The 14,099-nt window shown below is 41.9% G+C and overlaps 1 protein-coding gene across 2 annotated transcripts in view; it reads left to right on the forward strand.

Moving 5' to 3' along the window:
• Positions 1 to 14,099, forward strand: part of SERPINF1 (serpin family F member 1) — an 88,918-nt gene that overhangs the window by 35,773 nt on the left and 39,046 nt on the right. For both annotated transcript variants that reach the window (XM_068270074.1, XM_068270075.1), the window contains exons 2-4: positions 6,031 to 6,113; positions 8,843 to 9,026; positions 12,194 to 12,349. In XM_068270074.1, the coding sequence (XP_068126175.1) occupies positions 6,039 to 6,113; positions 8,843 to 9,026; positions 12,194 to 12,349 (415 nt within the window). In that variant the 5' untranslated portion in view covers positions 6,031 to 6,038. The remainder of the gene's footprint in view (positions 1 to 6,030; positions 6,114 to 8,842; positions 9,027 to 12,193; positions 12,350 to 14,099) is intronic.

Raw genomic sequence — 14,099 nt, forward strand, 5'->3', positions numbered from 1 at the left:
GGATGACACAAGCAAAGTTCCATTTCTGGACTTAATTCGCAATAAAGCACTTTATCATTCATCATCACTGATGTTTTTCCTGTATTTTAAGTCTCGTAAAAAAATTCCCTGGTGCATTTAGTTATGGACTTTTATTTTCTTGGAATAGAAACTGCCATCTCCTCAAACAAAGCTTGACGATCTGCTGTTACTAAATACAGCCAGTTCATGGCAGTTCTGTCCAAAAACAACCCTTAAGCATTGGCTCCGGTAATGCTGCTGCCAAGCGTGTGTCCGTAACTGTACAGTAATTATTCACATGATCTGCAGTACAATTCCCCAAAAAAACTGCTACCACATGGCTGCCTGTGTTTGTAATATTTAGATGGCGTCTCAACTGACATTTTTGTTAGCTCAGCCAGATGTAATGGAAGCTTCATGTTTGTTGACAGATTTTTTTGTAATCCTATCAAAAGGCTCCAATACCCCAATGGCTTCCGCCAGTAAAATGTCATCAGCTGAGCACAATTTGGGCGAAATTGTTTGTCTGATCCTGCTTCAGCACAAACTGAACACAAGTCTTCCATGTCATCAGTGAGTGATTTTAGTTTTAGAAGAACGCTGCTACAATAGGTTGATGTTGACCCACTGCTTGAGAGTTTAACCAAGTAAACAACTGACTTGAGTGGTTGAGATGAGGAAGAGGAACATGAGCCCTAAAAATCTGCAGTGAGAGCTTAATATGACTCATTGAAATAGGGGCCTGTATACTGGTGCCTGGCAAAGCCTAAGGGCTCAGTTTCTTAAGGTGCTTATTATATTGTCTCATTGACTACGAGGCAAAAGTGTTGATTATGCATTTAGTAAGATACAGTGGGATGCGAAAGTTTGGGCAACCTTGTTAATTGTCAGTGGAATCCATGCGTCCAACTTTGACAAGATTCCCAATCCCTGCACTGGCCAGTGGCCACACAGCCCCACAGCATGATGGAACTACCCCCATATTTTACTGTAGGTAGCAGGTGTTTTTCTTGGAATACTGTGTTCCTCCATGCATAAAGCCCCTTGTTATGCCCAAATAACTCAATTTTAGTTTCATCAGTCCACAGCGCCTAATTCCGAAATAAAGCTGGCTTGTCCAAATGTGCTTTAGCATACCTCAATCGGCTCTGTTTGCGCTGTGGGCGGAGAAAAGGCTTTCTCTGCATCACTCTCCCATACAGCATTTCCTTGTGTAATGTGCGCCGAATGATTGAACGATGCACAGTGACTTCATCTGCAGCAAGATGATGTTGTAGGTCTTGGGTGCTGGTCTGTGGGTTGACTGACTGTTCTCACCATTTGTCGCTTCTGTTTATCCGTGATTTTTCTTGGTCTGCCACTTTGAGCCTTAACTTGAACTGAGCCTGCGGTCTTCCATCTCCTCAATATGTTCCTAACTGTGGAAACAGACAGCTGAAGACTCTGAGACAGCTTTCTATATCCTTTTCCTAAACCATGATGGTGAACAATATTTGTCTTCAGGTCATTTGAGAGTTGTTTTGAGACCCCCATGTTGCTACTCTTCAGAGAAAATTAAAAGAGGAGGGAAACTTACAATTTACCCCCTTAAATACTCTTTCTCATAATTGGATTCACCTGTGTATGTAGGTCAGGGGTCAATGAGCTTACCAAGCCAATTTGAGTTCCAATAATTAGTTCTAAAGGTTTCGGAAACAATAAAATGACAACAGTGCCCAAATTTATGCACCTGCCTAATGTTGTTTAAACAATTATTGTGCACTTTCTGTAAATCCAATAAACTTAATTTTACTTCTCAAATATCACTGTGCCTCTCTCCTATGTGATACAAGTATATTTAACTGATATTTTTTATCGTAACAATCAATGATTTGTACAGGAAAATCATGACAATAACAAGGTTGCCCAAATTTTCGCATCCCACTGTATCTTACTAAATGCATAATCAACACTTTTGCCTTGTAGTCTGAAGCGTGTCATTATTGCCATCTCCAGCAGGTCCAAGAACTATATTCCACAGGGACACCATAGTGCCTCTGTAACAATTATCTGATCATTATCAATTTTTAGATGTGCCCTCTTAACCTGTACTTAAGGATTCTGCACTAACTCAGTGACAATACCAAATGCATCCAAGAAAATTTAGTGAGGACCAGCCTTTGAGGCAGTTCTTCTGCATATGTCTACCTTTGGATGTTCAGTAACACAACTGACTTAAAGAGAAACTCCGACCAAGAATTGAACTTTATCCCAATCAGTAGCTGATACCCCCTTTTACATGAGAAATCTATTCCTTTTCACAAACAGACCATCAGGGGGCGCTGTATGACTGATATTTTGGTGAAACCCCTCCCACAAGAAACTCTTGAGTACGTACTCCTGGCAGTTTCCTGTCTGGGAACCTTGCTGCATTGTGGGAAATAGCTGTTTACAGCTGTTTCCAACAGCCAAAAAAACATGCAGCAGCTACATCACCTGCCAACAGTAAAAATATCACTATGTAATAAATGTCAGAATGTAAATCAGGGATTTAAAATATTTTAAAATGGGCAAACTCTGACTAAATCACTTATACATAATTATTAAGAAGAATTTGGCTGAACCTGGGGAGCTTCTCCCTGTGCTGCCACCTTTCTAATGGAAGTGTTTACGAAACCGGGAAAAAAATCCTCTCTTTTATAATATCTCTATCTGGAAAACTTCTATTCCAAAAAGGTCTGCCTTCTCTGGCTCTTCTCTTGTTCTGTAGCAACAATGGCCTCGATTCATAAAAGTGCTGTCGGGAAGGTAACGTCGAGCGGGGAAACACCGCTGTCGGTATTTCCGCCTTCAGGGTGGTAATTCATAAAAAATTTGCTACTTGTGACAGGCGTGCGGAGATATTCCGCTGTAGGCAGGCGTTAGGCTGTCGGGAGACATGCGGAAACAGGAGAAGCAGGCGGAGTCCCTCCGTGCGGTGTTCTCTCTGCAGCTGCTTGGGAGGTCTGTCCCATTCACTGCACTGTATTCCGCATGCTTCTCGCCACATCAGAGGTAGCGGTAATACCCGTCCGCATACCGCTACCTCTAATCTTTATGAATTGACATTTGTTACTTTTGCTATGATAATCACCGCGCAAGGCGGTGATTGATCACTCTGCTCGCGAATGTCGGCTTTTCATGCTGAAAAAGCCTTTATGAATACATATTTTGCTGTGTGGTCGGTAAAGTGAGCGGTTTTCTGCATTTCCGAATGCGGGAATGCTTTATGAATCGAGGCCAATGTCTTAAATTCTGAAAAGGATCCCACCAGCTTGTCTACCTCTGATCCACATGAAGAGAAAACCCACAAAAGGCATATTATGAAGGTGGTTTTTGGAACCTACACTTGACTTCCAGCATTTTAGCCAAAGTGCTCTATGAACAGAAATCACCAAGGCTTATGTTCTTTCCACTATTCAAAGGGATACTGTATACATTACACAGACAATCATTAGCAGAGTGAAGAACTGCCACAGCTTCCACTATTTGTTCATTAAGAGATTTACTGACTACTTCATGCTCCAATTTTTCCAGCCAAATTCTCAAAGATCTGGCCACACATACTGCCATTGCAAAAAAGTAGATTGGGTGGGAGGAATGGTAACCGTGCATATTATATTAACAAAGGGCTATGAACAGACTTACCTCTATTGGGAGGTTTTATGTGGTTTATTAGACACACAAAAAATTGACAATGCATTTTGCGGGATCCACCCACTTCTTCAGGTCAGTGACAAGCAGTATCTGTACGTAGGTCAGCAAGGACTCATAGCACTCCCGCAAATGCATTGTCCTATCCCCTGATCCAGGGCAAACCCTCAGACATTGCATCCAGTTATCCTTCTGTTGTTTTTTTTCGTGTTTTTTTTTTTGGAGTGCAATTCCCCTGACTTGCCAGATCCACGTGGAGGCGTGACACTGTGGTTGCCTATAGCAACTCACACTTTTAAGTAGTAGCTGTTTCTTTTTAACTTTTCCTCTACCGAGAAATACTAAACTATTGGCCCTCCTGGCGCTCCCTCTATTTTTTCTTTTACACTGGTTCCTGGAGTTCTTCTTCCAACTTCACCCACCGGATACACTACACTGCAAAAAAGCAAGACTGCAATGCCAAAACCTCTTTATTGAACACTTGGCCTTTCTTTCCATGGGATCTGTGAAGCTAGAGCTATCTTCCAGTAAAACTGTAGTACATTTAACCACATTACATGCAGATCTGTCAACTTTAGAAATTTTATTCCATGTCTTAATTTGTTTATCACCAAATGGAAATCGTTTTTTTCAGCTGCCTAGACACATGCTGCTTGCTTATTCTTTCCATTGCTTTTGAATCTATTCAGAAAACTCTTCATGAATAGGAAACACCTATGGCTTTATTCCCTTTAATAATTTTTCCATTCTAACTATTTTAACTTAATTGTCAAAGACAACCTTCCTATTTAAAGTGGAACTAAGCTCAGGACTTCCTTTCTGCTCTAAAAGATTAGGCACAGCATGATAACCTTTGTGGGAAAAATTTCTTAATTGCAATTTATGGAAATTGTAAAAACTCCTGAAGTTTTAACTTGTTTTCACTTTGCTTGGAGCACTGAAAGGGTTAAGCTTCAGTGTTTACTGTATGGGTATAGCTGCATTGGCAGAGCTCCTGTAGTCTATTCACAGCTGCTGATAAGAACTACCATAATTATAAACTTTGATCTGGCCAAATAAACACAGTGTACCTTTCTTCAGCAACTATATGTGACATAAAGACTATTCATTGTGTGCTGTGCTGTGCTGTGCTGTGTAAGACCACTGATTCCTGACCAGGTAATGGAACTGATACAAGAAGAATTGAACTCTGGGTTTTGGACAGCAAAGCTTTTATCTACTGTGTGTATATGTATATAAGGGAAGAGGTTTTCTACATGTATTCCTATAACTAACCTGGGTCATACGTCCAGGAGACTAATTGGAACTTTACTGGTTGCAGAGTGTTCACGTATCACTATGTGTATTATTGGTATATTGTGCTTGTGGGGCTGTTTTTAGCATTACCCATTCTGTGTTTTTTTGTGGATGTTATGGATGCCACTGATAAAAATGAAGTGATTTTTATGATATAAATATTGCATTGTACTTTACATCTTACCATTCTGCTTTATTTGGGCTCAGTAACCTTGGTATTTTCCAATTTAACTAATCTATTTAATATTTCAATGCTAAATTTAGAAGGTACAGCCAGTGCCATACTTACAAACAATTGGAGTTACAACGTTTATACACACAAAGTTGTCTTCATATACAAAATAAACAGTACTGTTTTTGTTATTAGATATTTTGTTGTTACATATACGGTATTATATAAACAGCTGTAAGTAGTTTGAGGCCCCTTTTACACTTGCCTTGCAAACCTGCGTTGTGTTACCCTGTTTAACCATGGATAATGTAACTGCAATGCAAGGTATTGTGGTGTTGTATTGTTTTTAGCCCCTCCCACCCCCTTTTTGTTCCAATGAAATTTACATATTTATACATTAATACGGTGTACTGTGGTGTGCTCAGGATCCTTTTTCAACTTTCTGGCAATTACATGCTGATTGACCCTTTCTGCACACCCCATTTATATTGATATATGCATAAACTTGTTCCTAATTATTGCTGATGGTGCTTGCCCCATTTGTGATGTTAGTGACCTATTTGGACCCAACACTATGAGCCCAATCCAATTCACTTGTCCTAAATTTTCTCTTAGTTGATACTTTCTCATTCTAAATAAAATGCCTTTGAAGCCACCAGCAATCATGAAAATGCTCAGAAAAATTTTGACAGTACTATTTCACCATCTTTTTGATCCTTTTTTCAGTTGCAGAGTGCTGAAAATTTATTTTAAACAGAAGATGAAAAATTATCTCAGGAGAACACTTAGGAGAAAAAGTGAATTGGATCAGGCCTAATATGTGCTAACTCTTATCGCTATTTTCTATGCGCCTCTACAGTGTTTAATATCACTTCTTATTTTTGTTTCAGGACTCAACATGAACAACTATTTAGCGTTCCTTCTTGCCGTGACTATTCTATCCTTCGCCAGTTCTCAAGATGCTGCGGAGGAGGTGAGAAATTCACACATTTTATACCAAATAAATATTGTGTATCCCGGTACAGTAAACAAACAGGCATAGCAGTGAGTGTGGAGAACATTGCTGGTGTGATGCAGAAGCTGGTGGCACATAGATGCTCTGATGCCGGTGAGAAAAGCAGGAGGCTAAGCTGTTAGCAAACTACAGAAGAGCTTCACGAAAGCAGTAATTACAATTTTCTTCGTAAATTACTGTATACCAGTTACTGCAATTCATTTCCAAATGCATTTTATCTTATTTGTAATTTGCTTGAAAATATTGCTAAAAAAATCCTGCTACTGGGATGGCTTTGTACTGGCATGAGTTTGATGCTTTAGCAAGATTGTCCTTCCTTCCTCAGCTGTCAGCTATAACAAAAGCTACTCGTTATATTGTTCTGGTCTCTGAGGCTGCTGAACTGTTGAAAAAGTCAATATAACTCCTGCCGAGCTAACCAGAGAGCCAACTACACAAACTGGTGAATATTTAAAAACTGATTAGTTTTGAAGGACTAGGGTTAGTTCTGGGTTAGACTAGGGTTAAAATGTATGGCTAGGGTTAACAAAGGTTTAGGGATGTAGGTTAGGGATTGTTCTAAGGGTGCCAGTTAGGGGTAGGCTTAGGTAAAAGTTTAGGGCTAGCAATATGGGGAAGATCAAAGTTAGGTGGAAGTTTTAGGTACAATTCACATTTTTGCCTATTTTACAGACTGGCTAATGACCATGTCAATGATGATATGTTATTAATAGGATCCATTCACACATGGCGGTTTGCAATAGATCTGTTGGATCCATTGCAGTCAGTGGAACACAAAGTCCCAATCTGCAAATTTTTTTCAGGAAAGGAGATGCATTTCCTATAGAAGTCTATGGTGGAAATGCAGACTACAAATGGATCATTGGTGCAAATACTGGATGGGATGGGACTTCAGCTGGTGTTACTTACAGGCTACTGCGCATGTGATGTCCCAGTCACAAGCCTCCTTGATTGTGCTCCTGTGGCCACAAGTGCGATCAAGGAGGTGCATGGCCCAGGCCACACATGGCAGTAGCTTGCAACAAGCAATCTTTCGGAGGGCGACAGCAGCACAATAGAACTGACCAGGAGGAAATGGAGGGACCAGTAAGTCTACAGGGGGCTGGAAGAAGCACCAGGTAAATGAAAAAGAAAAAGGTCTCAGGTTTACTTAAAAAAAATACTCTTTGTGAAACATCTTAAAACTAAGTAGGCTAATTGGCAAGGACTGGGCAAATGAAGAGCATCTTTTAGAAACACTGTAAATGTTTAGGACCTGAGGATACCAAATTCCGTAGTTTTCAAAGTGAAATGTTGCTCCATTTTTACCTAATTTAGGACTTTATATGATCAACAGTCCTGGTCTGGTAATAAAATGTCTGAGTTTGCCAAGTGTTGGTTAAGGAGTTAGGAGACCCTGCCTGTCAATTACCATTCACACCATCACTCTACCACCAGTATAAGAACATGGGAATCTTTTAGCCTGTAATTGGACAATGTCCACCAAATATGGTTGCCGGGATTCTCTAAGTTTGGGCAATAGAGGTTAAAGAGGAACTCCAGTGAAAATAATGTAATAAAAAAGTGCTTCATTTTTACAATAATTATGTATAAATGATTTAGTCAGTGTTTGCCCATTGTAAAATATTTTAAATCCCTGATTTATATTCTGACATTTATTACATGGTGACATTCTTACTGCTGGCAAGTGATGTAGCTGCTGCTTGCTGTTTTGGCAGTTGGAAACAGCTGTAAACAGCTATTTCCCACAATGCAACAGGGTTCACAGACAGGAAACTGCCAGAAGTACCTCAGTACTCAGAGCTTCTTGTGGGAGGGGTTTCACCATAAGATCAGCCATACAGCGCCCCCTGATGGTCTGTTTGTGAAAAGGAATAGATTTCTCATGTAAAAGGGGGTATCAGCTACTGATTGGGATAAAGTTAAATTCTTCGTCGGAGTTTCTCTTTAAGCATAGAACATGAATAATAATTTTTTTTCTGCCTTGAGCCATTTTGTCATCAAATTACTTTTTTTTCATGATGTTTGTATTTTTTTTTTAACTCTGCAGGAATGGGTAAGGGTTATTAATGTACAACTGCATTGTTTCATCTGATCTCCTATGGCCTTTCTATGCTTAAGATTCTAGATTCTACATTGTATTATTAGCCCCACCCCCTTCTTGCAGTATATGTAAATGGGTAAGATGTCCAGCATTGGCAGAAAGGTAGTTTGCAAGTAAAAAGGGCTTTGCCACCCCCATGTTGCCAGGCATGTGGCCTGGGTTGGTACATTTGTGATAAGCTGAGAGAATACAAAATTCAACAGTTTTCAACTTATTTGGATCCCTTTCCATTTGTTAGCTGATCAGGATGGCAATGCTTTGGACAATGCTTTAGACTTTGTAGTAAAATGGACATAACAACAATACTCACTACTGGGGAACAGTTTACATCTACCAGGACAAGACCAGTATCGAGGCTTTAAAGCATCTGAGGAAAATAATGAATTTAGCACATTTACAGAAAAATTCAAAGTGCAATCTGTGAGAGTGGTTACTTTGAAAGCAAAGAGACAAATATACACATACTATAACTGACTGGTATACATATTATACTCAGTTACATATCATGTTTACTATAGATTTCAACTGATTTCTTGTAAAATGTAATATTTCTGACCAATGTCATTACAATTCCTATAATCAGGACCCCACTGGCAGAGCTGAAGAAGAAGAAGATCCCTTCTACAAGACACCAGTCAACAGACTCGCCTCCTCTGCATCCAACTTTGGATATGACCTGTACCGAACAGAGGCGAACAAGAATCCAACTAGCAACATTTTTATGTCCCCGTTGACCCTGGCCTCTGCTCTTTCTGCTGTTTCTTTGGGTGAGTTATAAAACAATAGCTATACATTTTTACAGGGCTGCCATAGGGGCAACCTTGGCAATTTCCCCAGGGCCCAAGCCGGCTGCCAGGTCTCCCCACAACTTTATTGTGGTCCCCAATAAGGTTTTCAGCAGTGAAGTGACTCTCCTGTCCCGGCTGGCGCATGCCTCCATAAGTCTGTGGCTCCGTGCGTTCCCATCTACATCCCCTCTGGCCGCATCTTCTCAGTGACCCGGTGGCATATTACGTAATATCATTCATTGGGTTATGGGGAGGAGTTGCCCCTGCGAGGATTAAGACCGGAGCTACAAACTAATGGAGTAGCACACGCCAGTTGGGGCAGGTGAGTCGCTACACTTCAGAAAACTCTGTAGGGGCCCAGAGACCACAATAAAGTTGGGGGGAGACCTGAGGGAACCTGGCAGCCATCTTGTGAGCTAGGATGAGGGGGGGGAGGGGTTATTTGGCAGCAAAAAAGGGTCCCCTAATGCCTCTTTAGTGGGAGATCAGGTCTGGAGGGGTCTCTCAGTGGGGCCTCTAGGTTCATTTTGCCCAGGGGTCCTATTGTATCCAGAACCAGGCCTGCTATTTAAAGCGGAATATAACCCTGCATTTCAACTTTGCTCTAAAACATTATTTACAGTATATTATATGCAACCGGCATTTTTTTTTTTACTAGACCAGCATTGGAAGGGTTACACAGGGCTTTAAAGTCCCTGGAGATTTTTGCAGACGCATCCGAACTTGAGTTAGATACTTTTTGTTTACACAAATGTATCTAAGTGTTTATTGTGACTCATCTCTCTCACTGAGAAGGAGTTGGAGGACAGCCAAAGAGTGTGTAACATTTCTAAATATATACATATAACTAAATAGAATGTAACTATCTGAACGTCTGCACGGAACTTAAAGGGACTCCGAGCTCAGAAAAAAAAGGAAAGTTGTACTCACCAGGGGCTTTTTCCAGCCCAGTGCTGGTCGGGAGGTCCCACGCCGGCGTCCTGGCTCCTCTTCTTCACCCCGCTCCGGAATGGCTGACAGGCCGCAGCCCGGGCGACACTCTCCCGAGTGTCGGGCTGCTCCTTCCGCATATGACGCGGATTACGTCACACGCCGGCCGCCTCGCGTCATCACGGCGGCCGGCGTGAAAGTACTGCGCATGCGCGCTTTGTTCGCGCATGCGCAGTACTTTCACGCCGGCCGCCGTGATGACGCGAGGCGGCCGGCGTGTGACGTAATCCGCGTCATATGCGGAAGGAGCAGCCCGACACTCGGGAGAGTGTCGCCCGGGCTGCGGCCTGTCAGCCATTCCGGAGCGGGGTGAAGAAGAGGAGCCAGGACGCCGGCGTGGGACCTCCCGACCAGCACTGGGCTGGAAAAAGCCCCTGGTGAGTACAACTTTCCTTTTTTTTCTGAGCTCGGAGTCCCTTTAAAACCTCTGTGTTTAACCCTTCCAATGCTGGTCTAGTAAAAAAAAAATGTTTTTGCATATAATATGCTGTAAATAATGTTTTAGAGCAAAGTTGAAATGCAGGGTTATATTCCGCTTTAATATGTGCTATGCATAATGTATATATCATAGCACTGATTCTTAAAAATGTATGTTTTGAAACTGAAAAAAGTATTTCATATGTCTACTGTGATACACAAACGCAGTTTCTCATCATTTCAGACAGTATTGCTTTTGTCTGACTAATATTCATCATCATTTTGGCGTTCCTGGAAGCGATTTTAAAAAATATCTAAAATAATTCACTGCTAGCCAACATAATAAATTAGCAACATAAAAGGAAAGGGAATAAATATAATCTTAGGTGAACTCTGGGCAGCCTACCAAACACTTGTCTGTATAACTTATTATTCGCTGTACTACAAATGAATGGTAATATCCATAAACTGCCAATCCCAGTGACTTAGGAGGCCTATTTATAAAAGCACATAAAAGAGATGAACTGTTTAGTTCACCTCTTCTGCCCACATTTTGCACTTCTTGTGGATTAACAGAGCAGTGACAGTTTATCTAAACTAAAACTGACATTAACTGTTTGCACACTCAGATCCATACATACAATGACTTTTCACAGATGGCTATAAAAACCCTGCTGGCATTATTTAAGAAAGATAAAGGTGTTAATCTGGCTATACACTAAAGGTGCCAATCCATCTAGCAATGTATGGGCAGATTTACTTAAGGTGCATACACACACACTACTATTGTAACAAACAACGGGTCTGTCAGACCCTCCCATGGCGGTCGTTCTGCCGACAGCAGTACGTCAGTACAGGCTGTCAGCAGACTGATAAGACTGTTTTTGTCTGATCCGCCGGGTGGATCAGTCAAAAACAGTCTTATCGGTCCGCCGACAGCCTGTACTCATGTACTACTGTCGGCAAGATGACTGCGCGGCAGGAGGGTCTGACGGACCCGTCGTTTGTTACAATAGTGCGTGTGTATGCACCTTAAGAGACAGATTTCTCTCTGTTTGAATCTGATCAGAGAGAGATCTCTTGGCTGCCCATATACCACAGGCCAATTCCTGATCAATTCCAGCATTAAATGACACTGCATCTGCCACCTCCGCCGCTGTCTTCCCAGATGTTGATGTCGTACCCCCCCCCCCCCCCGCTGTCTCCTATGAACGCCGCCGTGACACGCAGCCACCACATGGTGATGCGTATAACACGTGGCATCACACATACGGCTGGCAGCTCTCAGGGGAGACAGCGGAAGATTTCAGCCAGTTACCACAGCAGCTGTAGCAGATGCGATTTGAATGTACGGGCAACTGGGAGGAGGGGCACATTTGGGTCTGTCGCATTTAGCAGTTAACAGTTCTCACTGCTACCGATCATCCATTAGATTGTGGATGTCCTTGGCCGGCCAGGACTAGACAGGCCGCTTTCTGGCCATGGTCCGAAAAAGTCTTTACTTCGTGTATTGGAAGCATCAGCCGGCAATTTCCGGTTTTCACCCCGGCCAGAACCTGAAGTGGTCAGACTTTGGGTTCTGATTGTAACATATATATATATATATATATATATATATATATATATATATATATATATATATATATATAGTTATATGTACCGTATACGGTATACATACATTGTTTTATCTACTATTATTTACTGTTGTATACATAACAAATAACCGTTCATTTGCACAGGTGCTGGACAGCGGACGGAGTCCTTAATTCAACGTAACCTGTACTATGACCTGCTTAATGACCCTGAGGTCCACGCTACCTACAAAGAGCTACTTGCAAGTCTTTCAGGACAAGATAAAGGAGTAAAAACTGCATCTCGAGTTGTCTTAGAGAGAAGTAAGTTTTTAAAAAGCTTTTTCACATCACCTAATTAACCCAATGAAACAAGTCAGTACAGTGTAGTAATCTGGCTTCCTATGTTTTTATTCACATTTCACACCGATGTTTAGACTGATGTTTTGGTCTCAAAAAACAAATGAACGCTGTCATTGGATGCTAAAGTTTACCCACATTTAACAATCATCTGGTTAAAGCGGACCCAAACTCTTGCACAGCATACAATGAAAACACATATAGTTGCTAAGAAATTCACTTTGTGTGTGTTTATGGAGATCAGCCTGTCTAATTAGCCATTATCAGCAAGCGTGAATTAGGGCTGTGAGCTGAGCCTGAGCTGTGCCAGGGTGTGCCCCGGTTCTTTCATAATAGGTAAACACTGAAGGTTAACCCTTTCTGTGCTCCCAGAAATGTGGAAGAAGGTAACAATTTAGGAATGAATGTTTTTCCCTAAAGGTTATTATGTTGTATCTTATCATTTAGAGCAGAGAGGAAGTTCTAAGTTTAGTTCCACTTTAATCTTCACCATCCATAAGACATTACAGTACATGCAATGCTTTTCTGCTGATCAGAAAACACAAAGCTAAACAAATTCCCGTGAATAACACCTGAATTCAATGTTTTTATAGCAGTACTATGATGCTTGTTTGTAAAGTTCCCAAACAACGCTTTCTGAATGGCAGAAAACAAGCATCTCAAAGCCTGTGTGACGGAAGTCTGCTATTAATTTGCTGACTGATTTTATACATTTTGTCTCAAGTTATCTTACAACAATGTTGTTATTGTTCTGCCTTAATAATCATTGTGTGTTTCTTCAAAGTGGACCTGTCTTAAAGAGACACTGAAGCGAACTAATTTTCCCCATTTTGCCTTAAAATTCGCTTCAGTGCTCTCAAGCCAAGTAATCCGCCGCAAAACGAGGGCTGCAGAGCCCCCAAATCCCCGGGGGGCAATCTGGCAGGCGTTTCCTGGAAGGGGCAAAGCTTTCAGCTTCAGCTCTGCCCCTCCTGACGTCAATCGCGGCGGATCGCCGCCTCTCCCCGCCCCTCTCACTCTTCCTTCATAGAGAGGGGCGGGGAGAGGCGGCGATCTGTGCGGCGATTGACGCCAGGCGGGGCAGAGCTACAGCTGGAAGCTCTGCCCCTCAGCGCAGCAAAATCCACGACCAAGTTGGTAGTGGATATTTGCAGATGGATGTGGGGGCTCTGCAGCGCTCGTTTAGCGGCGGGGACACGGCGGATTACTTGGCTTGAGAGCACTGAAGCGACTTATAAGGTAAAATGGGGAAAATAAGTTCGCTTCAGTGTCTCTTTAAGTATTGCAAATCTACCACAGCATTGAAGGTGGCCATGCATCTATTGATTTTGCGGCCAATCAACCCTCTGATTCGATAATTATTATTGAATCTGATGAAAATTAGTGTCGCAAACAAGAATGGCCTCAATTCACTAAGCTTATCTCCTGTCTTTAATAACGTTTCTATAGTTATCCCCATGGTGATGAGGTATGTACTATGTTTCCCCGAAAATAAGACACTGTCTTTTATTAATTTCAACCCCAAATATCATGCTAGGTCTTATTTTTGAGGAGGGCTTACAATTTTGCTCTCCAGTGGCAGCCCCCAGCCCAGTAAAGCCATTCCCTCCCTCCCTGATGTGCTGCAGGTAGTCATAGCCGAGGGGACCTTGTCCAGAATGGCAGCCCCCAGCCCAGTAAAGCCATTCCCTCCCTCCCTGATGTGCTGCAGGTA

The sequence above is a fragment of the Hyperolius riggenbachi genome, chromosome 2, assembly GCF_040937935.1.
Source record: "Hyperolius riggenbachi isolate aHypRig1 chromosome 2, aHypRig1.pri, whole genome shotgun sequence".
NCBI lineage: Eukaryota > Metazoa > Chordata > Amphibia > Anura > Hyperoliidae > Hyperolius > Hyperolius riggenbachi.